Source organism: Sinocyclocheilus rhinocerous, unplaced genomic scaffold (genome assembly GCF_001515625.1).
Source record: "Sinocyclocheilus rhinocerous isolate Xijiao unplaced genomic scaffold, SAMN03320098_v1.1 scaffold3235, whole genome shotgun sequence".
Taxonomy (NCBI): domain Eukaryota; kingdom Metazoa; phylum Chordata; class Actinopteri; order Cypriniformes; family Cyprinidae; genus Sinocyclocheilus; species Sinocyclocheilus rhinocerous.
In genome coordinates, this window is record NW_015623484.1 from 175,802 (window position 1) to 202,568 (window position 26,767).

Consider the following 26,767-nt stretch of genomic DNA (forward strand, 5'->3'; position numbering starts at 1 on the left):
GAATCAGCATGCTCCATGATGTCCAGAAATACAATCCAATGTGTTCAAACACACAAGATTACAGGTGTCCATCAGACGAATCTCATCAAAATCACCATGAATTCACCCCAAAATCAAAAGGTAGTTACAATTGGTGTTTAATTGTCATGCAAATAAATGTCAATATGCCAACAAAAAAAAAAATTATGCAAATATTAATTTTGCTTCTTTGGGTGAAATATTCATATTTTTTTGTGTGAGATTCACTCGATCGCTGTTTTTAGAGTCTAAACGCATGATCGTAATGAATTATATGGTTTGCACACATCAGAGGAGCAGCTGTCCTCTTCTCAGACACATTAAGATTGGTTTGGGACCAAAATCACATGAGGCCGTTATCTGATAAATTAAAATGCTCACTTGCTCTGCTACAGCGCTTAAAGGAATCTAATCACGCGAAACGCTTATAGGACTGACCGCCGATGCCTCCACATAACTAACAACACACATCCAATCTGACAGACTTATGATGAACTCATAATCAAATGCAGTTCATCCTCCATCAAAATCTTCGCATAACCTGCAGGTAAAAACACGATGTAAATATGCCACAATTAAATAAACAAATCTAATATCGTCAATAAAGGCTGTTGACTATCTGAGACAGATTGTAATGCTGAAACTCGAGTCCAAACGTTCCTGTAGCAGAAATAAATAAAACCAGAAAGTGTGTTGAACTTTAACACAGGCAGATAAAAACTCAAAATAGACAACATAATGCTCCTCTGACGTTACGTGTGTAAACTCGTTTGACTGCAGGTATATTCGTTCTGATGCTTCATGACTCCAAGAGCTGAAGTTTGCGGGAAGTTCAAATGCTTGTTTGTTGTGAAGAGCGCGAGAACACCTAGAACTGTCTGAACAGAGAGAAATTACGGTTAAATACACTCCACGGACAGCGGCGAGGTCACGTGACACCATCAGTATCAGCTCGGCTTCCGAGTTTACCACCATTTACCACAGTTTACGTCAAAATACCACAGTTACTACAGTGCTTGAAAAAGGTCCATTTTGTTTGATTTCTCAACAAGTAGTCAATGAAAAGAGCTGCTCACCTAAATATATTTTTGCAACCCTGTTACCAAAACTTCAGACATGCAGTTTACAACTCTGATTTGTAGTTTCATTTTTTTTTCGAAATAAACATGACCCCTAAAAATTTAATACAATTCTATCTATCTATCTATCTATCTATCTATCTGTGTGTGTGTTTAATATAATAACTAAATAAAATACCACAATTGGTTACAAGGTTGTTAAAGTTGACTAAAACTTACATCTTAAAAACATTTTACTTTTTTCTTTTACATTTTGTTACTTTAAATAAAATTAAAAACATATTTTACTTAGCTACGTTTCATACATTTCTCATTTTTGCTTACTTAACGTATTAAAATAACTAAAAAAGTGAAATACAAATAATAAAAAAACTATATACATATATGAAAAAACATTAAGTAATAAAAATGACGAAAAACAACAAAACTAGTTACTAAAACTGTAAATGAAAACAAAATACAAAAATATATCTAAAAATATATTTGTAAAAACAACTATTATAGTATCTCAATGATACTAAAATATCACTGGTAAAAGTTTTTAAATTTAGCCTAAATTAATACATAAATCACTCAGTCAAGTTTGTAGTAATTAACTTATTTCACATAAATTAATGATTTTTTTTAAATTAAATTTTCTAATCATAACTTTGTACTCTATTTGTTGAAAGTGCCAGTTAATTATTGTTTTACTATGGTATTTTGACAGAAACTATGATTACCATGGTAAACCTCTGTACTGGCAGCACACAAAAGATCAATCTCTGAAACACGTGCTTCCGCTTCAGACCATCATGTGTGTCACTGACTTGCATTATTGTATTAATATCCAGCTTGAATTTTTGCGAAAAACATCAAGCATCAAATGCTGCTTCACAAGGCTACAGTAAAACACTGATTGAAAATAAATAAAGAGCACAAATGAATGACAATACTTGGGAATGAACATTAAAGAGTTCGAGCAGGTAAACGGTGAGATCTACAGGGAGCCCCATCTGTCCACTGGAGGAAACTGATCCAGCTCTCCGACCTCCGAATACTGACGCTCTCCCAGAAGATACGTCAGCTTATAGCGCAAACGCACACACTCCTGAAACACACACACACAACACCGGTAAACCTTTATGAGATTTTGTATTTTATATATGTTTTTTCTAATAAAAGAAGTATTAGATGTGTGTGACCTCCTACCTTGAGTGGGTTGGCGAGCAGCATGACCTGAGTGATGGATGCGGGGGGCAGGATGGGGTTAAAGGGCACGATCTCTGTACCTGATGGAGGCTGAAGCTTCACTCGCATAGACTGCCACAAACACAACACAATACAGGAGTCATCAAACATGTTCCAAGAAATCTCTGTGGCATTTCACATTTTAAATCGAAATGAATGTTGTGAATTGGTTCAGCTGAATCATTAAAGAACTGATTCAAATGAACGATTCATGTAAAATCTCTGTGTAAATCTGTGTTGGCAGTGGAGGAAGTTGTACCTTGGGCACGGCTGCTTGCAGCACTATGTTTCGCACGGGTAACGGCGCTGTGTTGAGCAACGACACCACCATGACCAGGACGTCCGGTCGACCCGGCGGACAGTCCATCGCAAAGTGCATAAGAACACGGACTCCGTCCTTATCATACACCGTCACAGGTAAGACTTTACCTGAGGACACCAGCAGAAACAGTTATAGCTCAGCAACTAAAACAGTTAAACAGGTAAGCTGCAGGATCACTTGGAAACCTTGGCTGTCTGGATATTTAAAAAGTCACATTTCACCCACAAAATCAAAAGAAAAAAAAATTATATTTATAATAATTGTATTATATAACTATAGTGTAATATAAAGAAATATTAATATACAATATATAATATTATATAAATAAGAAACATATACAATCATCTATAAGCCTATAATATAAATTATATTATTACACGGCTCTGTGGAATACTTGATTCTGATTGGTCAATCGCGCCATCCAGCGGTATGTTATTCCCAGATAACAACCGCCAAATTGAATAACACACCGCTCATCCGGGTACTACGAGTTATCTTGAACGGTACTACTTATGTATATGCTTAATGAGTCAGTCAGCTATCGTTGACTGTCTGGCGCCATCTTGTGACTGAAAACACTTAACCACCGCGCCTTACTTATAGCATTGTATAGTATAATATAGTATAAATTATAATATAGGATTTTAATTCAATATTAATTTTGTATGAATTGTAAAGAACTAAGCCTTTCTGAGTCACATTTCAGACCAAAAAAATTCATTTTAAAAGAAAGAAATAATAAATTATATATTGTATAACATTTTATACAATACATTTATGATACAAAGAATTATATACTTATAATAATCTTTTTATATATTTTGTATATTTAATTTTTCACAATGAAAATGAAGCCTATAATATAAATACCAACAAAGGATAATTAGGATTTTAATTATTTATAATTTTGCTGACATTTTGACTTTATTTTCAAGCACATTTATTATATTATTTTATTTTTGTGTTTATTGCTCTCCAATTTTTTTGAGCTTCACGTCCTGTTAGTGTAATCAGTTGATGAATTGAAAATGAAATACTAAATCATTTCAGATCAACTCAATTAGGTCACTTGTCAAGCTCATTCAGATTCACACTGCGGTCACTCACTGGGTCGGATGGACTCGAGCGGGACGTACAGGTTGGACAGGCTGGGCTCTGAGCTCCGTGCCGGGCTGCTCTGAAGCGAGTGAAACGGAGATGAGAAGGGCAGAAAGAAAGGGCTGCCCGGAGCCGAGCCGCCCATCACCGCCTGAGCCCGGGCCACAGCGGGCGAACCGGGCACCGCCGCGCTCACAAACAGGTTAGTAGACTGAAGAGGGGCGGCCGCGGAGCCCATCACACCTCCAGAAAGACCAAAAGTACCTCCAGCGATGCCAGTCAGACCAGAAACACTATTGAGAGATAGAATAAAATCTAATTTATATACTCAAATAAGCTGTCTACATAGGCAGCTGCCTTCTAAAGGAGCTTTGTAACATCACGGACCCTCATAAGTGACTGATAAGAAACGCTCTGCATATGCTGTTTTAATCAGGAAGAGCAGAATTGTACCTCTTTCCACTTCCAAAGTCCAGCATGGAGAGATCCTGCAGCCCCTGACTGACAGCTGGTGTGTGTGAGGTCTGCGCAGGTGTGTGTGTTGTCGGAAAGACGGCGCTCGGAGCCGAAATGCTCCCAAACAGGTCCAGGCCCGGATCAGGAGCCTGACAGCAAGAGACCAACCAAAAAATGAGAGATTCAGTCATCTCTGTTAACGTCTGTAAGTCCAATGGTTTTGTGTGTCCTACCTGTAAGGACGTCCACTGACCAGACAGTTCATCCAATGTCGGTCTGTTTGGCACAGAGGAAGGATCATTCAGTCCTGAGAGTAAGATAACATTTATGCATGTTATATTGCATATAAACTAATAAAATAAAAAGTAAAGTCATGAAAACTGGAAGAATATTTAAATATTATTATTATTAAATCAATTATATAATAATGAATTTTATTTTAATTAACCTTGTTTTCAAACCTTTTTATGTACTCTTTAATAGCAATAATAATTGTAATGTATTATTTTATTTTTATTAAAAATAACATTTCATACTTCAAACTTATTCATAACATTAATTGTTATTATATCAATCATACATTTGTATTTACTGATCATTGTTTTAAAAATGTTTAATATACTTTTTAGTAACAATATTTTTTATTTTAATATTACTACTACTAATTTTACCAATACTACTACTGCTACTAATAATAATAATAATTATTATTACTAACATAAAAGCTTTCAAACTGTTTAAAAACATTATTAATAATAATAATAATAATTATTATTATTATTATTATTATAGCAATTATTATTTTATCAATTACAACTTTTATTTCCTAAGTATTGTTTGTATATGCTAAATAACAATTATATTATATTGTATATTATCAAAAATGTTACATTTTCAAAAACATTAATGTTAATAAAAATCAATTAATAAAAAAACATTAATTTATTAATGTTAATAAAAAAGTATCTTATATTACGGTCGATGCCATTTTATAAAAAGGCTTTACAGTGATTTACACATTTATGTGACCTCTCATAGCCTATTTCTATGGTATGCGTCACCAGACAGCATCACAACAATTTAAAAGAGATTTATTACCGAGAGACAAGAGTTCATCGTCCAGCAGGGAGAGAGAGGTCTGCTGCTCAGGAGGTTTGTGACTGGGGCTGCTCATCTGACTGCCGTGATTGCCGGCCAATCGGCGAGGAGGTGGCGGCAGCACGGGGATGGGCGAGGCCGTGGGATTGGCTGACGGGACCTGAGGAGGAAGAGAAGGAGGAGGGACGGTCGGGGGAGAGGAAGGTTCATCCAGTCCAGCCAGATCAATCAATGTGCCTGTGGTCTCGCATCCTGAGAAAACAAGAAACATCATGAAGAAAATATGATGTATTGGATTATCAAAATATTGCTGCTGAGGGAAGATCTACAGATGATCCCTGAAGTGACGTCACCTTCACTAGCAGCCGGTCTGAGATCTTCACCCTCGCCGTCATCCACCTGTCCTTCTACGATTCGTTGATAAGAGCGGATTACTCTGGACAAATCATCGTTTGCCTTGAGAATGTCCCCTACAGGAAGCAGAAAAATACTAAACATTTCAAATAAACAATCCTCCATCTTTCTCTGAGAGTAAAGCGGAGCATCATGCCGTTTACCCAAACTGGAGTCGTTGTCCTCCGCCTCAGTGGCCAGTTTGAATGCGGTGCGTCGTAGTTTATCACAGCGCTCATACAGCTCCTGGACACAGACGTCAGGTCACATATGAGTGCTTTTGTCATGGTTACATCAACTTAATTATACAAGCTCTAACCCCTTATTTACACTGCACACATCTGTAGCACATTACGGCTCCAACAAGGTTTTGTTTCGTCCTCCATGCGGTAGAGCATTTTAGAAGCAACTGGATTCAAGAGATCACAAGATTTGCCTGTCCGCCGTTGTTTTTTCTTGATTTTTGGGGTTCTACCATGGATAAATTGGTTAAATGGTTTTGTTTTGTCCAGTTTAATTGTGTTTATTGCTATGTTCTGCTTTGTTGTGCTGTAGCCTACATACAAAGTCAATACACTTAAGTTCAATTATGAGTGAAAAGGTTTAAGATTTGTAGCTGTGTTTTAGTCTGCACAGGCTGTTTATTTTATATTTGAGCTGTTCTGAGGTTTCTTGGACATGGCATCTGCCAAAAATAGACTAGGCGCCTATCTTTAGCGAAGCAGCACGGAGAGCCACTTCTGAGATGCTTTTAAAACGTGCCGCGGTATAAACACAAGCATTGACTAGAGTGGCCACGATCATCTCCAGTGGCCGTGTCAGAGCTGTAACACGCCACAGACGTGTGCCTTGTAAATAAGGGGTAATAGTACAGACAGGAAACAGCTGTAATGATACAGTACAGAACTTCTGTAATCTGAAGTGTACAAGTGAAATTTAACTGTTAGAGCTACTAAACCAGCGGTTCTCAACCAGGCAGCCAGTTGCTGGGTTGAGGCTGCAGGATAAGTATTTAAAGTAGTAAATTATTAATGATATGTTAAAACGATCTAAATAAAAATGCTAAAAACAAAAACACAATGTCAAGACGTAAACTGAAATCATATTTTTATTCCCCACACTGACTATTGTTTGTATTGAAGAAAATACAGTTCTTTAAACTTAAGGGTCCCATATTGTACACCTTTCTGGAGTTTTATTTGAGGTTTTGATGTCCTTAAGAATATATATTTGCGGTATAAGTACCAAAAACCATCTCAATATATTTTTACAGCTCCTTTCTCAGGAGCTCTGCTGAGAACAGGTCGATTTTGGTCTGTAATTAATATTCATGAGCCTCTCTTCTGATTGGCCAGTTGTTTTCTGAGTGACGCACGGCCAGGCCAACCACAGCTAACCCATATGTCTATGTTTCTTGCATCTCACGACTATGTCGTGTATGAAATAATGTCTGTGTGCATGTGTAAAACAACAAACTGACGATTTATATATAATCATTTGTAATTGTATATACATTGTTGTGATTAATTGTGTCTGGAACAATAATGTAGCTGTAAATATAGTTGCCTGCTGAAATTGAATCTTCATCATGACTAGATAGACACGGTGAGTTTGTCTTTACTATACACCTTAGACGTGATCCACCTCATAGTAACAATCCTGTCAGATAGTCCATCCTTTGAGTGAGAGTGTAACGTTCTAGACCTCAGTAATTGTGAAAAAAGCCAGGAAATTTCAGTTTTGACAATATGGGACCTTTAATACTACCAGTTTATATTAATAAATAAGTTGAAAACAAGCAGCTTTGTCATAATTACAGCAGAAATACTTGAAATATCTGAGGGCTAAGCTGGTGGAGATTTATGATCAAACTAGTTTCCCGCAAAAAAACTAACTTAACCACCTGATGCTTAGAAACTCAAGTGCCATTTCTTTAAAATTTCTCGGTCTGCACATTTTATAAACATTGATTGTTGTCAAGTCTGATCTCACCTTGATGAGCTCGTGGTCGGCGTCTGACGATCGGTTCCTGTCGTAGTGACTCAGCATTTCGCTCAGGAGCTTGACGTTGTTGTTCACTTCCTCCAGCGTATTGCTGCGTTTGGTCATTTTCTGCACTCGGGCCTCATCCTGCATGCACAACACAGATTCAGTCTGTCACATCAATTATGCCACACCTGATCCAGAATCAGTGTGTAAATCAGAAAAAAATATTGAAAATATGATCAAGAGGTCTGACATTAATGCAGTTTATACAATTGCCACCACAGATGCAATCACCCTTGAACCATTAGGGTCAACATGAAATCAGATTTGAATATTTACTTTATTAGTAAATGTCTTGTTTTGTAAACCAGACATTTATTAAGGAATTAATAAATATTATTTGTTCAAATGCATTATTTTACAATAATTTTTTAAAAATAATATAGTTATTTTTTATTTTTATTTATTCCCTTTTATTCCTTTAAATGCTTTAATTTTCATGCAATTCTTTAATTGTTTCATAATTTAATTCAATGATCGTTTTCATGTTGAGTTTAAACTGGAGCTCTTCATCCATCTTTAAATATCAGATCAACATCTTGATCTCGTCTAAAGATCCTCTCACCTCCTTCACCATGTTTTTGATCAGTCTGTTCGCCTCCTGGAGATCTTCCGGGTTTTTGCTCCTCAGAAGTTCAGCCAACAACTGCCATCAAATCACAGAACAACACATTTTCTTAGTTTCATAAATGGAAAACACATCGAGTTAAAGGCAGAGTAAGTGATTTCTGGTAGCCAATGTTGATATTTGAAATCACCAAAACAAACACGCCCCTACCCCAAAAGGGTCTTGCCCCTATTTTGATAGCTCCACTCTGCCTTTAAACCTCCAAATCGCATATTTAAATTCAGATTTTGCATGCACAGGAAATGATGCCATCAGGCGTCTCACCTTCCCCATGTCCTCATTGTCAAACACTGGGTTTTTGGGCCGTGTCGGAGGGGACGGGATCAGGGTTTTGTCCACTGTCAGTTCTGGGTCCGACATCACAAGTCCTAAAGAAAACACACATCGATCAGACAGCCGCTCATGACAGACCAGAGAAAGTTCACTCGTAACATCTCACCTTGTCTCTTGAGCGTCTGGTACACGTCTGCTATCTTGGCCTCATTGGGAAACACCACCGTCCAGCTGTACAGCATCTCAATGATCTTATTCTTCACCTTGTCAGAAACACTGTCCCCCATATACTGAAACACAAAGTTTTTAAACATATTAGTCAATTACGTCTATAAAGCACACATAAATGAATCCTAAAATGAGAAACAAGATCACATTTTTGCACCTCTGGTTCCATCGTCTTGAATTCAGTGGGTTTCTGGTTAATAATCACACTCTTGCAAACTATTCTAACTCAAACTTTCTTAGTAAATGTTTTTAAATAAAGACTGAAAGAGCTGAACTTAATGGTGGTGATGTTGAAGTTGTGCAATCATGGTGTAGTTCGTTTATAGCCTACGTTTAGCTTTTGTACTTGTAATGATTGTATTTAGGCTTAAAAATTCATAAAAGTTGTGTTCATTTGTTAAGATTATCATGATGAACAAGATGTGCAAGAATCATGAAGTTTTGTTGGTCACAGAGTTTATTTTCTGCAATAATCCAAAAGCAATAGAAGAAAAAAAAATCCTATTGGCTTTCTTTTGAGGGAACCAGGGTGATGCTAACTTATGGGTCAGCCTAAAAAAACACAAAAGTCGTAACAGAAAAACCACTAACCTTGGGTGAAACCACTTTAATCAGCTCATTTAAAAACCTATATCTGGCTATTTCGTTGTGAAATCTTTGCCCACAGTTTTTCATACATGCCTCTAGTACCTTCAGAGACACAAAACCATCAAACATCACATCATGTAAACATTATATCATCTGTAAAGAAACTCATAATAAAGCAGCAATGTTGGACTAGTGTTAAAACATCCCTCACCGTCAGAGCTTGAAGGGCTTCCCATTCTTGAGAATGGATTTTTTGAACCAGGAGTCTCACAGCTATCTGAGGACTACAAACACACACACAAACGCAGTTGGAGAAGAGAATCCTGTAGTTTTCAGTCATGTTGGATTACGGATGCTTACCCTTCCAACTCCTTATTGATCTGGTCACAAAACCCGATTATGTATTCCCAGTCCTCCTGCCTGTTGGTCGGATGTGTGGCTTTGTCTGTGGAGGACACACACCATCATAAGGACCAAACAATCGGCCCTGTTGAGCTCTGTGTCTGTGATACACTGGCACAACAGTGTGAGGGCCAATCACAGGGATGCATATCAATATTACCATCAGTGATTTCAAGAAAAATATAAAGAAAATAAAGAAGTCGTCCTTTACAAAAACTGCTATGTATGTATAATATTAGCATACTCATGTGCAATTGTATTTACATTTTATGCTCATTGTGCATGTCCAAAAAAATCATTGATTATGATGTTTAGTGTACTATTTGACACCCTGGATAAAATCATTTAAATTGATCATAAGTAATGAATTAGCAATCACTGCTGTAAATCCTGAAGCTCTGGGTCTGAACTCATCCTACATGAAGCTAAACACGGACTTTGAACTTTAATCTGGACTCATGATCGCCAGATCTGACGGTCAAAATGCACTCTGAATTTATAAATCATACTTTACTCATGGAAGGCTTGGCTCATGAATATTAATTATGAGATGTGACGTTCGTACACTGGGCATATCTGATTGGCTGGAAGGCAGACGCTGGTAAGTGGGCGCTGGCGAAATAACGAATCCTACTATGGTGAAGTCTTGGCTCTTTGATATCATTTATGCATCATAATTGGACGCCTGGAAAAGGTTACCAGGCAACGTCAATATGAGATGATTAATATTCATGAGCAGACCTTCATTATAGTATGATTCGAAATTCCGCTGGAACAAGCTGAGCAAGAACGTCGGACGCGTCGGTATTAATCCAAGCATTGAAGACATAACACAGCAGTGTTATTTACACCTATTATGAAATGCAATTGATAATAATGCACGTACTGAGCCAGGATTCCAGTGATTCTCCCTCCGGAAACGCCATGATCCTCATTTAACGCTTTGACTCCATAAATCCACACATTTCCTCCTTAAATACCACAGACATTCGTCAAATTAAACTGACTATATTAAAAGAAAACATAATCTGTTCCATCCGAGCTTGTATGCAGCGGCAAAATACTGCTTTATTTATATTTTTTAATGAATAGTGCATCAGCCGGCAGTATCATCAGCTGCCTGTATGTAGGTCCTTGATTTAGACGCCTCTGGTGATTACAAAACAAAAGTCACTAGCGGGACGAGTCTTCTTCTTCTTCTTGAAATTTTATTGGCGGTTGACAAACAACAAAATGGTGTATTTCCGCCACCAACTGGAATGGAGTGTGGATCAAAAATTGACTTACTTCCTTCCAATTTTTTTTTTTTTTTTAATTCTCTCCCACAAATTAGTTATTTTAAGGAACTGAAAAATAAAACTATAGCATTCATTCCTTGAGTTATTTTGTAATTAAATTCCAGTCATCTGACTCCATTTCATCTTCATCGATTACCCCAGAAATCATTTTAATCCAGTCACAAACCAGTTTATGTCAACCGCCGTAGACTCCAAACACGACCAGCGGGACGAGTCTTGTAGGATTACAAAATAAAAGTGAAACTAAAATCTTTAAAGTGCTGTTGTTGTTTCAAAGGAATGATTTGGAACGAAGAGAAGAGAAGAATTCTTGCAAAAAGAGTTGGACTATTATTTTTATTCAGTTATTTTATATACAGTAAGATATCTTAGTTGTAATAAATAGTCTGGTAATATAAATTTATAGACTTTCGTGGGACAATAGATGAGAAAACACAAATATTTTATTGGATTATTTTAAAGAATTTTAACTAATTAGCAGTAAATCTACCGTGGATTACTTTTTTACGTATCCAGGATTGTAAGGCACAGATTTCTGTAAAGTTGTTTTGAAATGATTCTGAAAAGCAATACACATATTTAGACTTGACATGACTAGATGCAGCGCAGGAGCTGGGAAAGGAAGTGAAGGTATATAAGTTTATTAGATAACCTTTTCCTTAAAAGACATATATTAAACAAATGTTATGATCACAGGCAAAAGGAATGGACTATTCTTACCAGTGCCTTAAAATGTGACCGTGAAGACCTTGAATGCAGACATTTACCATAATATAGTTAGTTCTTTGTTCCAGCTACAGAAAAACCTGCTGCCTTGCAGAGTTGCAAAATGAGGCTTATTAAGAAACAAATGCACACTAAGAAAAAAAAATCAGTAGAAAAACAGATAATGTCCTGGCAGAAAATTACCTGTACCTATGTCAAGTTTACAAACATTTCCTTCAACCCCAAAGCACAACACAATGCAAAGCATCATTCAAAATACATGTAAAACACCCTAATGTACCCTTCAGATTAACATGGAACATTTTATTTAAGTATAAACTAAATAAAAATAGAAGTCAAATCTAAAGAATATGTGATATATGAATAAATGTATATGAATATATCAGTATATGACTAAAATCCAGTAAGACAAATGCATATAAAGAAAAACAAATTAACTCAAATACAACACATGTGCATGTTTGCTCTCTGGATGTCAATGTATTGCTGTCACTGGCCAGTCTCACCTCTCACATAATGCAGTCACACCCTTTTATGAAGTTCACATCAAACACAATTAGACTAAACTATTTTAGCTAAAACAAAGTAGCTACAAAAACATGCAACATTAATGATTAAAAGATTGATTGAGTGATGTAAGATAAATAACTGGATTTGGTTCATGAGCTCCTTTGACTCGAGTGTCTTAGTTTTAAACTGGAAATCTATAAAGTTTTCTCATTCATGTTTCTCCGGTCATCAGTCAGATCCATTAGATCAGGCTTGTGAACCCTATGACTCAAAGTCTATGTCAAGTGCAACTGGTCCATTCATTGAGAATCCGATGAAGAATGACACTCTTTTGCCAGATTCTTTAGGTAACTGGCTTCTGAACATCGGATAGACCTTCACATCTGCAGCACTGATAAAACCATCACAAATTTTACCAGAAACTCTGTAAAGTTTCTCACAGTCTCTCACTCGCTTCCACATTTTTTCATCATCCCATTTAGTTGAGATATTCTGCTCAGATCCTAAACAGCTGTTTATATCCCTATGAGAAATCAGGCCACCGTAACCTTCGTCCTTCCCTAAGTAAAAATGGACAGCTGCTCTCTTTCCATTAGACACAGGTCTCAGGTCTTTTAAATATGACAGCTTCATTTGTGACACAAAAGGTGGTAATGTACAGTCCTCCTCTTTCCGTAACAATAAAACTGTGATGTAGTGCAATGGCAGGATCTCACTGAAGGGTGTGGGGTGGTCGATTATTTTAAGTAGTAAGTTGCGAAGGTCTTGGTAGGGCATGATATACTGAGATTCAGGGTTAATGTTGGCCAGAATTACATTGGCATAGGTGAAGTTGACAGTGTCCATTGGTCTGGCCTCTTTCCACTTCAGAATGAAATCATACTGCTGGATGATCTCTTCAAGAGTTGATGCCGAGTCTCCCTTATATAAATATTCCAGAAGGCCAGTATAGGAATCACCCATGTTCCTCTCCATACATTGGCGCGTCTGCTCAATTTTAACCATGCGGTTCATGCGCTCATTGTTGACCAGCTCACTCCAATTTATTTTACAAAAGAGGTCAGTATACTGTTGAAAGTACCTGGAAACCTTGGGCTTTGTCAGCTCTTTTTGTTTGTCTTTCTCTGCAAAAAGGGTACTAAATTGACAAAAAAATTATCAAGAAAATAAAAATGATTCTTCATTGTGCCCTTTAGTTGAAGAAGATAGCTCTTATGCTTCTGCAATACTTGGTAATATTGGCTATGTGCCCAAGGTTCCCACTACTCCCTTCAGGGATCAGGTGGTGAGCCTGCAAGCGCTGCCCCCGGAGGAGGCAGACCCAGCCCTAGCTTTGCTTTGTCCTGTCCGAGCCTTGAGATGGTACGTAGACCGGACACAAAGCTTCAGGACCTCAGATCAGCTCTTTGTCTGTTACGGAGACAACACAACGTTCCGGTTCCAAGTGGAACGGGAATGTTTCCCAGTGTTATCCAATCTCACTGAGTGGGTAGTGCTACGACAACAGTGACTGGCCTTCTTGTCACGAGCCCCGGCCCTCACCAAAAAGGGGCGCAGGAAGCTCGCACAAGACATTGGAAGGGGCAGCATCCGTGGCACTTTGGTAGGGATCCCAGTTCGTCGGTCACCAACGTGACTCGGAGTGACCGACTAAAAGGGAACGTCTCAGTTAAGTATGTAACCCTCGTTCCCTGAAAGAGGGAACGGAGACGTCACGTCCCGTAGCCACAGCTACTGTACCACCGCTGAGCGGCTGGGTCACCGGCTCGGCTCCTCAGCAAAAACCTGAGTATGTGTTGCACCTGCTGCCTAGTTATACTCGTGCTGCAATCAGCAGCAGCTGGATGCAATCATTGCATGCTAGATTTAATTATATCGCATGGAATTGATCTTAATGATATAAATATCGTACCTCAAAGTGATGATGTTACTGACCATTTCCTGGTATCGTGCATGCTGCGTATTACTGATATTAACTATATGGCTCCACGTTATCGTCCGGGCAGAACTATTGTTCCAGCCACCAAAGACAGATTCACAAATAACATGCCTGATTTATCTCAACTGCTCTGTGTACCAATGATTTGTATCGTGAAAAGCGCTGTACAAATAAACTTGAATTGGCTCGTTTAGCTTACACTCAAAGTGGATTGGTCCGACGTGACATCTCCATTCCCTCCTTCAGGGAACGAGGGTTACATACGTAACCGAGACATTTCATGTTGAGTTTAAACTGGAGCTCTTTAAATGTCAGATCAACATCTTTATCACCTCTGAAGATCCTCTCACCACCTTCACCATGTTTATGATCAGTCTGTTCGCCTCCTGAAGATCTTCCGGGTTTTTTCTCCTTAGAAATTCAGCCAACAAGTGCCATCAAATCACAGAACACCACATTTTTGTAGTTTCATAAATGGAAATCACACCGAGTTAAACCTCCAAATCGGCATATTTAAATTCAAATGTTGCAGACACAGGAAATGATGCCATCAGGCCTCATTGGGAAACGCCACCGTCCAGCTGTACAGCATCTCAATATCTTATTCTTCACCTTGTCAGAAACACTGTCCCCCATATACTGAAACACACACAGTTTTTAACGTATGTTTCATATTAGACATTTATGTCCATAAAGCACACATAAATGAATCCTAAAACCAGACACAAGATCGCCTTTTTGCACTTCTGGTTTTATCGTCTTGAATTCAATGGATTTTTGGTTAAATGCCTGAAATAAGGTCTGTAGTGAACACAAGCTCAATATATTTTCATGTTTTATTTTACAACATAAAATATGTCAGTGATACCCAACTCGTGTTTTTTTTTAAGCTTTTGTCTTGAAAAAGGAAGTTGCTAACAAGTATCTAAATGGGACTACAGAGGTTGTTGAGGGCATTAAACTTCATCACATGGTGATGCTAACTTGTGGGTCAGCCTACAAAAATACATGATAATAGAAAAACCACCAACCTTGGGTGAAACCACTTTAATCAGCTCATTTAAAAAACTATATCTGGCTATTTCGTTGTGAAATCTTCGCCCACAGTTCTTCATACACACCTCTAGTACCTGCAGAGACACATCTGTAAAGAAACTCATAGTAAAGCAGAAATGTTGGACTAGTGTTAAAACATCCCTCACCGTCAGAGCTTGAAGGGCTTCCCATTCTTGAGAATGGATTTTGTGAACCAGGAGTCTCACAGCTATCTGAGGACTACAAACACACAAACGCATTTAGAGAAGAGAATCCTGTAGTTTTCAGTCATGTTGGATTACGAATGCTTATCCTTCCAACTCCTTATTGATCTGGTCACAAAACCTGATTATGTATTCCCAGTCTTCCTGCCTGTTGGTCGGGTGTGTGGCTTTGTCTGTGGAGGACACACACCATTGTAGGGACCAAACAATCGGCCCTGTTGAGCTCTGTGTCTGTGATACACTGGCACAACAGTGTGAGGGCCAATCACAGGGATGCATATCAATATTACCATCAGTAATAAAATAAAAGTGAATCTAAAATCTTTAAGGTGATGTTGTTTCAAAGGAATTAGCAAATGGCTTGCTTTGAACGATTTGTTAATAGAATAGAATAGAATAGAATAGAATAGAATACTTGCAAAAACTACTATTAAAGGAGTAACGGATCTTTAATGATGGGTCAGGCAGATCTCTAATGATGGGGAAAAAACATTTTTTATTTTATTTATTATTATTTAACATTATTGATAAAACATTGTTTGTTTATTTATTTAAGCCATTGAATTATGGAGACATAAACAATTGCCTTAGTTGTCTAAATTAGGAAATTGGACTATTCTATTAGCAAATGGCTTGCTTTGAACGATTTGTTAATAGAATAGAATAGAATAGAATAGAATACTTGCAAAAACTACTATTAAAGGAGTAACGGATCTTTAATGATGGGTCAGGCAGATCTCTAATGATGGGGAAAAAACATTTTTTATTTTATTTATTATTATTTAACATTATTGATAAAACATTGTTTGTTTATTTATTTAAGCCATTGAATTATGGAGACATAAACAATTGCCTTAGTTGTCTAAATTAGGAAATTGGACTATTCTTTTTATTCAGTTATTTTATATAAAGTAAGATATCTGTCACGGGGTTGTGGTTGTAGTAATTGCGCTCGACGAAGGAGTAGAAGAAAAGGAGTTTTTAATAAGCATCAACACACTATAACCGTTGAAAATAACATTAATCCAGGACAAAGGAATGACAGAAACTGAGGGCTGATAAAGGGCAGGCAACTAAGGATCAAATGAGATAATTAATACAACACAGGTGGGAACTAATGAAAGAAGATTAACTAAATGAGCAGGAAATTAACCAAATAGGGGCAAACAGGAACTAAACAGAAACGTACACGTGACAGATCGTCCCCCTCCCGGACGGCACGTCCCGTCAGGAGCCAGGAATCAGGAGCCCTCCCTGGGCTTAACTGGAGATCCGGAGCACTTCCTGGGTTGAACTGGGGATCAGGAGCCCATCCTGGGCTAAACGAGGAATCAGGAGCCCTCCCTGGGCTAAACTGGGGATCAGGAGCCCTTCCTGGGCTAAACGAGGAATCAGGAGCCCTTCCTGGGCTAAACGAGAAATCAGGAGCCCTCCCTGGGCTTAACTGGAGATATGGAGCCCTCCCTTAGCTAAACGCTAGTAGGTATAACTGCAGACCGGAGATCTCCAAAATGGGGCGTGAACTCCAAAAGTGGGCAGAACCTCCAAAATGGGGCAGGGTCTCTTTGTGCAAGGCGGGAGTGAGCCACGACCGACAGGCTTGACTTTGGAGTGGCCAGCAGGCTTGCCACAGGAACGGCCGGAGGGCAGGAAAGAGCCGCGGCTGGCGCCCTAGACTTCAGAACGGCCGGTGGGCTGGAGAAAGCCGCGGCCGGCGGGCTTGACTGAGGAATGGCCGGCGGAGGAGTCCCAGATTGGGATCGGAGGCTCTCCAGACACCGGATGGCTGCCTTCTTCCAGTCGAGGTTGGTGGTGTCTGGGAGCTGGGGCGATGGTAAGTAATCCCGATCCGGAACAGCGTCACGAGGGTTTCCCCCTCGAGGGAACTGGCGAGGGCGAGCGGCACGTTCTGTGCCACAGTGATTAACCTCGCTCATTCCTCCATTTATGTCGTCGTTGTCAGTGACGGGTCCTGGATTCTGTCATGGGTTGTGGTTGTAATAATTGCGCACGACAAAGGAGTAGAAGAAAATGAGCTTTTAATAAGCATCAACACACTATAACCGTTGAAAATAACATTAATCCAGGACAAAGGAATGACAGAAACTGAGGGCTTATAAAGGGCAGGCAACTAAGGATCAAACGAGATAATTAATACAACACAGGTGGGAACTAATGAAAGAAGATGAACTAAATGAGCAGGAAATTAACCAAATAGGGGCAAACAGGAACTAGACAGAAACGTACGTACACGTGACGATATCTTAGTTTTAATAAATAGTATAGTAATATAAACATGACTTTTGTGTGACAATAGATGAGGAAACACAAAACTGGACCATTTTGAAGAGTTTTACCTAGAATTTGTAGTAGATTTATAGTGGATTACTTTTTTACTTAACACATGGTTGTAAGGCACGATTGTCTGTAAAGTTCCTTTGAAATAATTCTGAAAAGCAATATACACATATCTAGACTTGACAAGATTAGATGCAGGAGGAGTGCAGGAGTCGGGAAAGGAAGTGATAAGAAATACGTTTATTGGATAACCTTTGACTCAACTTAAACAAGTGTTATGATCACAAGCAAAGGGAATGGAAATGTACTGCTTCTTAACAGTGACTTGTGACCTTGAAGACCTTGAATGCAGACAATTAATTACAGTTAAAGAAAAATGTGTGCTGCCTTGAACAGAGACAGAATGAAGCTTGAAAATGATTCCTTATACAACATATTGTATACGCAGCAATAGTAGTACTTATCAAAAAACAAATGTACATAAGAAAAAAATCAGTAGAAAAAAAAGATCCTGGCAGAAAATTACCAGTACCTCTTCTGTTAAGTTTACAAACATTTCTTTCAACCCTAATGCACAACACAATGCAAAGCATAATCCAAAATACATGTAAAACACCTGTGAAAAATTTCTTCATATTAACATAGTACAATGGGCCCTATTCTTACAGACTTTTCTTAGAGTGTAAATTAAAGTAAAATAAAAGTCAAATTTAAAGAATAAATGAGCAAATTAATATATAAATGTATGAGTAAAATGCAGTAAGATGTATGTTAAATGTATATAAAAAAACTAAAATATAGTATGGTTAAAGTACAACACAGGTGCATGTGTGCTCTCTGGAAATTAATAGATTACTGTCATGACTCGCAGTCACCTCTCACATAACAAAAAACACCATTGCTTTTACGAAATTCACATTAAACACAATTGGGCATTTCTGCTAAAACAAAGTCCAAAAACATGCAACATAATTGAGTAAAAGACTGATTTATATTGAGGTGTGTAATATATGATAATCAGGCAAACTAAAATAATGTCTAATAACTAATAAAGGGTTTTGGTCCATGAGTTACTTTGACTTGACTGTCTTGATGTTTTAAACTGGAAATCTCGAAAATGTTGTCTTCCTAGATGAAATGTTTCTCTGGTCATCAGTCAGATTCATCCATTGACTCAAAGTATGTCAAGTGCAACTGGTCCATTCATCGAGAATCCGATAAAAAATGTCACTGTTGTGCCAGATTCTTTACGTAACTGGCTTCTGAACATTGGATCAACCATAAACTTCACATCTGCAACCCAGATCAAATTGTTGCGAATTTCGCCAGAAACTCTGCAAAGCTTCCTACTGTCTCTCACTTGCTTCCATATTTTTTCATCATCCCACTGAATTGAAATGTCCTGCCCTGATCCTAAACAGCTGTTAATATCCCTATGGGAAATCAGGCCACCATAACCTTTTTCTCTGCCTAGGTAAAAATGGACAGCTGCTCTCTTTCCATTATACAAAGGTTTCAGCTCATTTAAATATAACGTCTTCATTTGTGAAACAAAAGTTGGTAATTCACGGTTTGCCTCTTGCCATAATAACAAAACTGTTATGTAGTACAGTGGCAGAATCTCACTGAATGATCTGGGGCGGTCGATTATATTAAGGAGTAATTTACAAAGGTCTTGGTAGGGCATGATGTACTGAGATTCAGGTTTGATGTTGGCCAGAATTACATTGGCATAGATAAAGTTAATAATGTCCATCAATCCTCCGTCCTCTTCTGTGGAATTCAGAATGAAATCATACTGCTGGATGATCTCTTCAAGAGTTGATGCAGAGTCTTCCTCATATAAATATTCCAGAAGGCCTGTATAGGAATCACCCTTGTTCTTCTCCAGACATTCACGTGTCTGCAAGTTTTTTGCTGTGGGGTGCATGGACTCTTTGTTGCATAGCTCACTCCAATTTGTTTTACAAAAGAGGTCAGTATACTGTTGAAAATACTTGAAAACCTTATGCTTTATTGATTCTTTTTGTTTGTCTTTCCCAGCAAAAAGTGGTACTAAGTTGACAAAAAAGTTGTCAAGAAAAACAAAATGTTGCTTCATTGTTTTTTTAAGTTGATTTAGAAAGTTTACATGCTTCTCCATTACATGAAAATATGATTCATTCCCAGGCTCCTCTCCTGGCCCTGATAATTTTCTGGTGTCAGGTCCCTCCAGCTCCGATTGTGATTTATACGGTGGTGTCTTCTGCAGTATTTCTATGACTGTAGCTGCAATTTGAAGTTCACCGAGATGGCCAGCAGTGTTGTAGATACTATAATCATTTGGTCTTTGCAATCGAGTCATGGCCTCTTTGTTTGCAGTTTGTTGAGTTTCTTTGCAAGCTTCTACTGCAGACTCAGCCAATGTAAGATATTTTTCAAGACTGACAGGCTGAATGGGATCATCTTTGTCTTCACGAAAAGCATGCTTGAGCTCACGCACAAGTACCTGTGATACTGTATCGCATATATAGGAGTTCTCCCTTGAAAGGTCTTTGGCTTTCTTTGCCCAGTCCATGGCCATAGTAAAGTCTTGTTTTTTGATGTAATAGTACCTTGCGAGGAGCTGGAATATTATTGCATCCTTTCTGTAGCATTTTGCTGCATTGCACAGAACAGTCTCTTCCATCCCTGGTTTCTCTTTCATTATATCTTGGACAAGAGGAGCAAAAAGTGAGTCTTCAACCTCAACTGAATACTGCCTCCTCACCAGCATGCTGTGAACATCCTGCATCAATTTTTGTTTCCCCAGAGTGTACTCATATAATAAGTCTGTTGTGAGCAGAAGGTTAGTTATTCTTGCTTTTGTCACTCGATGAGAAGCTGAAAGTTCTTTCAAACAGTGTTGAGCTATACATGAGTGAATCACAGTCACACCCTGAAAGCTAACTTTGGAAATGACTGTGCATCTTGTCAAAAGAGTGGAAAATTTCTCAAACCCATCTTCGACCTTGCAGGATTTAGAGTCTGCTTTTGTTTGCAAACCAAGGAACTCTTCACACGTAGAGACTGACAGCACTGCATTTTTGCAATAGACATGCAAGAGGACAAGAACAGCAAAAAGTTGAGCATGTTTGTCTTCGAAGTTGAAGCCTTTAAGTGTATTTTTCACAACACCCTGAATATACTTAGGTAAAAAGTTATTCTTCAGAATCATGAAGCCATAAAATGTTTTAGTGTTTGTGTTGGTCTTCTTAAACTCCTTTAGCTTTTCCTCAAACAGTTCCTGTTCCTTCACTGATAAATTGTTTCCAATGAAAACTGCATCATCAGTCTGTTCACAGGATTCAGCTCTCATGCAGTTGACAATTATGATTTGTGGAGACTTTGAAAAAATGTTTTGCTTTAAACATTCCTCCTCAATCTGAAGTTGGAGTTTTTTTACATCAGAGATGTCCTGGAAATCATCGATCATGAGCAAAACGGGAAGTCGCGTAGGTTTCTCTTTTGTCTCGTATGTCAGTAGCTGCACTACGTGTTCAGCTATGGTAGAATAATCATCGTCTTTTAACACTGCACAACGGAATTTATCCTTGAGTGTCCAAAGAACATGCATGGCTAATGTAGTGCCACCACAGCCTGGAAGATGAAAGATGCTGAAAAACTCACACGCTCCCTTCCGACTGCATATGTCTGGAATAATAGTATTGATGATGTAGTCAAATTTGTCTCGTTTGATGAATGGCATTGACCCAGGCTGTTCTGAGAAGTAGAAGTTCCACCAAGACACCTTTCCTCCCTTGTAAAATTTTTCCTCATGATGTTGTTTGTCCTCATTTCCTCCATCACATTGGTTCACACAAAGAACACGCAGCATATCTAAGTCGTCCTCAGTTTTCTTTGAGAGCACAACATTACTGCCACCACCACAAGGCAGGAAGCGACTTGATTTGCGATTCTCTGACCACAGACTGAGCACAGTGCCGTTGACCTCAACAAAACTCAGCTCATAAATGCATCTTGTCAAGATGTCATCTCTACACCAACCCTTAATGAGTTGCTTCCAGTAGGTGTATGATGTTTCATTGTCAATGATGCATAAGATTTGGTTTCCTCCCTTGAGCTCCTGTAAAAACATGCTAAAGGTTGCAAGCAAAGGATCATTGGCATTGCTCACCTGACTTAATATCAAGAATATGGTGAGAAATTTCTTGAGGCAGCACGTCTTTTCGGCACAGGAAAGAAACTACATCATGCACTGAAGAACCCTTTTCAATCAACCAGTTATCAGCATCAGAAGGGTTTTCCTCATTAATACCGCCATTACAGAAAACCCAGCTTGTATTTTTAGTCAGCTTTAACTTGTTTGCCATGTCTTCAACTGCACCAGTGATTTTATATTGAGCTGGTGAGTGAACATTGGTTTTTCTCTCTTCAAACAGCTTAATCAAGCCACTTTCAGCCGACTCTGGGTCAAAATCCAAAACAGCCACCAGATCCATGTGAAGAAGGAAACTAAGGTTTTCCAGCTGAACAGGATGAGACTTGTTAGCCACCACAATGTACCATTCAAAGTGTGACCTGTCTAAAGATGGGGTCCCTCCTGTTATCATCTCACACAGTTTAGAGCCTTGCACACTGTTTTTGACAATAAAGAGATGCTTTTCTTCAGCATCCTTTCTCAACTGGGACAAATGTGGCATGTCTTTGATATATTTCTCATACTCCTTTGTGGAATCAGATGTAATAAGATTCTTGCTGCTGCTGCCATCTCTTATAAAGAAAGACTTGCCATCACTCTTTTTCCCTGTTGCTTTGGGCTCAGGCATCTTGTCTTTATTCTTGCATTTCTTGTTATTTCTTTCTACTTCATATGTGTTAAAATAAAGTTCTTCACAGACTATAGAGGATGGATCTATGTCCACCTCAATAACACATTTTCCTTCAGATGTCATGTCAGCCTTGAGAACTTCAACAAATCGTGGGGGTTTTATACACCTCTTTGCTATTTTAATGGCCCTTTCCAATTTGAAATGTTTTTCAATTGCATGTGACTGTTGTACATCAAACTCATCTGTGTTCTGGACACTAATACCCAGAATTTCTCCATGTGGTTTGTCTGCCACTCCGAAATGAATGGTGCCATTTGTGCGACTATTCATACATGCTGCTGCAAACCGAATGACTTCATAAGTGTATTTTTTCATTCGGTCCTCTTCTGTTGTGTTGATGAAGGCTTTGTATTCATGGCATGGTTGTATGAGGTCTATAGGACCAGTTTCAGTTACATCTAAAATGCTGTTTTCTATATACCTGTGAGCAGCATTAAATCTACTGAAAGGGTAAGGCTTTAAGCTATAAGACTGAGTCACTGCATCATTCTGCTTCTGAGTCTTTTGTTTCAGAAGACCTATGTTGTGAATAATCAGTTTTTTAGCATTCAATGATAGGCTTTGAATGCAAGAAATATCAGTTTCCTCCAAGATGAGAAGTCCAGCTCCGTTAATTCTCTGTTTGTACAAAATCTCTGCATCTTCTTCATCCACTTTTATCTTGAGCATCCTCCTTGTCTCACATGGTTTTTATTCCAGTCATTGATGTCCGCTGGAAGTTCAGATGAGACAGCCATCTCCTCATTATTCTGAAAGAAAATTAACATTAGCAAGCAAACATATTGTAAACAAATTATTGTATAAAAAAAAAACTTGATGTGGATCATATTCTCCAATATCTAGTCATTGTGATTTGTTTATCTTGACTAGCTCAGGGCATATAATAAAGAGGTTTGTGTAGGTAGCTTTGTCAGAGTAACAATTATTAACTTTTATAAGACAGATAGTTTCAGTTCTTGATACTGATTGGTCAATGGCCATGGTTTATTTACAATAAATCTATGAACGCTTTACCAGACACATCTGTGTTTCATTGCCAACACCCTTAGCAACAATGTAGTTTAAGGCGTGGCATGCTGTATTGTGAATTCAGCCATGGCTGAAGGGGTTGCAGACACTTCAGGTCATGCCTATATGCCTATATATTTATACAGCGCAGCCTCAAGTACCTTATTGTTTATTTACTTATGCTATTTCCATTTTCATACTCAGAACTACATGGTTACTGGTTCACTAAATTTTATATCCACAATTCTACATTTATTATTTGATACAGGTTGCTTTAACATTGCTTACAGTTGTTCATTGGTTAATGTAGAAACTAATGCACATTCTGCAATAAACATGGTATCTCATGGAATTCCAATATAATGAGCATAAAAAATATATATGCTGACCTTTCATTTGCTATACCTCTAAATACCTTGAGGTTTCCATAATGGAATCAAACTCCTATTTAAAAAAAATAATAATTAAAAATAATTAAAAATGGCATCAAAACAGAGTTTCATTTTGTAACACAGGGGACAATAGGGGTGGCTGTACAGTGAGGTCAGTTGTTACACCATCATTTTAACCACTTGAACTACATGACCATCAATCTCCTGAGGTGACAGAATAAATTTTAACACTGTAAAAATGTTATGGATTTACATGACAAAACAAAAGGATTATACATTTTAAGAATGATTTATAAAGTGATATGCTGTCATGTTAATTAATGATAAATTGTAGATCATATCACTTTAATCAGATTATCATGTTTAATTTGATATATTTCATATACCCAAAACCTAAATGTTTTTTTTAACAAAAAACATGTTTAGAAATATCATGATTGTGCAGACAATGACATTTGTGACAAAGACTGAACAAATGAGAAAGTTTGCATTTTAACTATAAAAGTGATTAACAACTTTGAACACATTTTTCAATGTAAATTAAGATTGAATAATGAAATAAATTACTGGCAATTTTAACTAAACTATTTACTAATATTAACTAAAAGTGCAAACCTGTAATAATTAAACAGAATAACAATCTCCTCCACAGATTATATACAAATAACAAATATAAAACACACAACATATTGAAATGTGTGGTGTTTCTGACTATTAATGGTTTATCATTTACTCACCCTCATGTTGTTCTAAACCTATATGACTTTCTTTCTTCTGTCAAATACAAACGTTTTTATTTTTATGAACAATGGAGTCCAAACAACAATGGACAAGCTCCAGACACTTAATTATTAAAAAAAAAAAAAAAAAATGTTCTTTGTGTTCCACAGAAGAAAGAAAGTTATACATATAACATTGCTATTGTTCAATCATTCCATTTCTATTATTGTTTCAACACACCCTGCAGCAAAGGGGTTGGTTGTACTACTTGTATTTATTTGTATTTAACTTTCATAGGTCAGGGGTAAGATATAGGTTTCAAAACTAGACAAATGTGGTGTGATATCAAAATTAGAGGTAAATAATAATTACTGGTATTCAGTAATTAATATGAAAAAAAATAAAAATAAAAGTCACAACCATCCCTAGTCTCCTCTACCTAATAATAATAGAGTTGAATAAACATTTGTCTTACCACTTCAAGAGACAGAATTTCTGTGTTGATTTTGGGTTTTGCAGCAATTAAGTGCTTTTGGTTGTTTCACGCCAAAGACTGAGTACCTTCACACCAGGAAAAACTGGTGAGAAATCAAAAAAATGAGAGGAACAAGTGCAAAAAAGTGGCAAAATGTAATGAAAATGTACAAAAGAGCAGTTTAATACAGACTGTACACCTTTAACTGTTAAAAGAAATTAAGCTCTTTTACCTGCATGTTATTTTTGTAGTTGAAGGGCTTCCTGTAGCGTACAATACAAATGTTGTTTACGCCTGAAGGAACAATATAAAGTTCTACAAATCCATATTGTTGCTAGTACTGTATTTAATTTAAAAAGCCATCAACCCAACTGCAAACAATTAATTGCTCTTATATCTACTGCCACAAAGAATGTACTTCCTGGAGGGATAAAGTCTGCTGTGACATCAAAGTTCAGATTCATGGTAGGGATAGGTGTGTCCAGTTCAGTTCCCTTTCAGTCGGTCACTCTCGACGTCACGTCGGATGACCGACGAATTGGGATCTCGCTGGGAATCATGTAAAAAAATAAAAATAAAGATTTAATTTATCTATTATAACATTTATGTAGTTTTGTTCGCTTGGCTGTTTCCTTATAAAAGTCCAAAAATGTGTCAAGTTTTTCGTCAGGTGTCTTTTTTAATTATATGATGTCATTACGTTGCTGTCTTGCCGCCAGCCAATCGCTGCGTTGCTGATCGTAGTTTCGAGCATCGATACATAGCCCAAAACCCAAAACCCTTTAAACCAACCCATGAACGTGCAGTTATCTCAGATAACTCAATCCAGCCATACTAATCATCAACAACAGGTGCGTTCGAAGAACAGAATTAGCCAGATCTTGATTAGCGCGATGATATCATCTTGAATGTGACATTTCATCTTGGATGTAATAAGCGACGTACGAAGAACGGACCCCAGAAACGCCGTGTCCACGCGTAGCACAGTGCTCATTCAATTAATGCACAGCTAAACAGATGAGTTTTGAGTCTGCATTTACATCTGACACATCTGATCTGTTCTGGAAGCTGATTCCAACTGCGGGCGGCATAATAGCTAAAAGCGGACTCCCCTTGTTCGGGTGCTCAGAACTCAGGATCCCTGACATTACCCCCTCCCCCAGGGGTGGCTCCTGACGCCCTCAAGCGGCGACGGGGGCGGCCACGGCTTCTGGGTGCGGGGCGATCAGGATGGGTGCGATGGAAGTCCTCTAGTAGCAAAGGGTCCAGAATGTCGTCCCTGGCCACCCAGGAACGTTCCTCCGGTCCATAACCATCCCAGTCGTCTAAGTATTCCAGCCGACCACCCCGTCGCCTTGAGTCCAGGATGTCTCGGACCAGGTAGATGGACGGTTGGTCAAGGATTTCTGGAG

At 38.0% G+C, this 26,767-nt stretch overlaps 1 protein-coding gene, 1 long non-coding RNA gene and 1 pseudogene across 3 annotated transcripts; all 3 read right to left on the bottom strand.

The window, feature by feature from the left end:
* Positions 1-834: 834 nt before the first annotated feature.
* Positions 835-10,996, bottom strand: LOC107751620 (ADP-ribosylation factor-binding protein GGA3-like). Of its 2 annotated transcripts, XM_016567461.1 has the most exons (18): positions 10,746-10,996; positions 9,818-9,902; positions 9,669-9,741; positions 9,461-9,559; positions 8,808-8,931; positions 8,633-8,736; positions 8,306-8,386; positions 7,687-7,824; positions 5,859-5,940; positions 5,655-5,771; positions 5,302-5,553; positions 4,437-4,510; positions 4,201-4,352; positions 3,757-4,040; positions 2,587-2,756; positions 2,289-2,399; positions 2,033-2,187; positions 835-896 (listed from the first exon to the last, which is right to left on the bottom strand). In XM_016567461.1, the coding sequence occupies exons 1-17, from the start codon at positions 10,792-10,794 to the stop codon at positions 2,077-2,079; spliced, it is 2,106 nt and encodes a 701-aa protein (XP_016422947.1). In that variant the 5' UTR covers positions 10,795-10,996; the 3' UTR covers positions 835-896; positions 2,033-2,076. The 2 variants fall into 2 exon arrangements, with proteins under 2 accessions (XP_016422947.1, XP_016422875.1); XM_016567389.1 differs by lacking the exon at positions 835-896 and having other exon boundaries at positions 1,654-2,187.
* A 1,658-nt stretch (positions 10,997-12,654) lies between these two features.
* On the bottom strand, positions 12,655-23,497 carry LOC107751996 (sterile alpha motif domain-containing protein 9-like; annotated as a pseudogene).
* Positions 14,933-15,608, bottom strand: LOC107751765 (uncharacterized). The gene is made up of 3 exons (XR_001641298.1): positions 15,535-15,608; positions 15,364-15,462; positions 14,933-14,971 (listed from the first exon to the last, which is right to left on the bottom strand). It is a non-coding gene; the product is annotated as an uncharacterized LOC107751765 (long non-coding RNA).
* Positions 23,498-26,767: the final 3,270 nt, after the last annotated feature.

Excerpts from the sequence above, each read along its gene's own strand:
- LOC107751620 (XM_016567461.1), bottom strand. The coding sequence starts at position 10,794 with ATGAGGATCATGGCGTTTCCGGAGGGAGAATCACTGGAATCCTGGCTC. Across the intron at positions 9,903-10,745 it reads ATCACTGGAATCCTGGCTCA|ACAAAGCCACACATCCGACC; the intron begins GTACGTGCATTA and ends TGTCCTCCACAG. Across the intron at positions 8,932-9,460 it reads TTAAAGTGGTTTCACCCAAG|TATATGGGGGACAGTGTTTC; the intron begins GTTAGTGGTTTT and ends TTTGTGTTTCAG.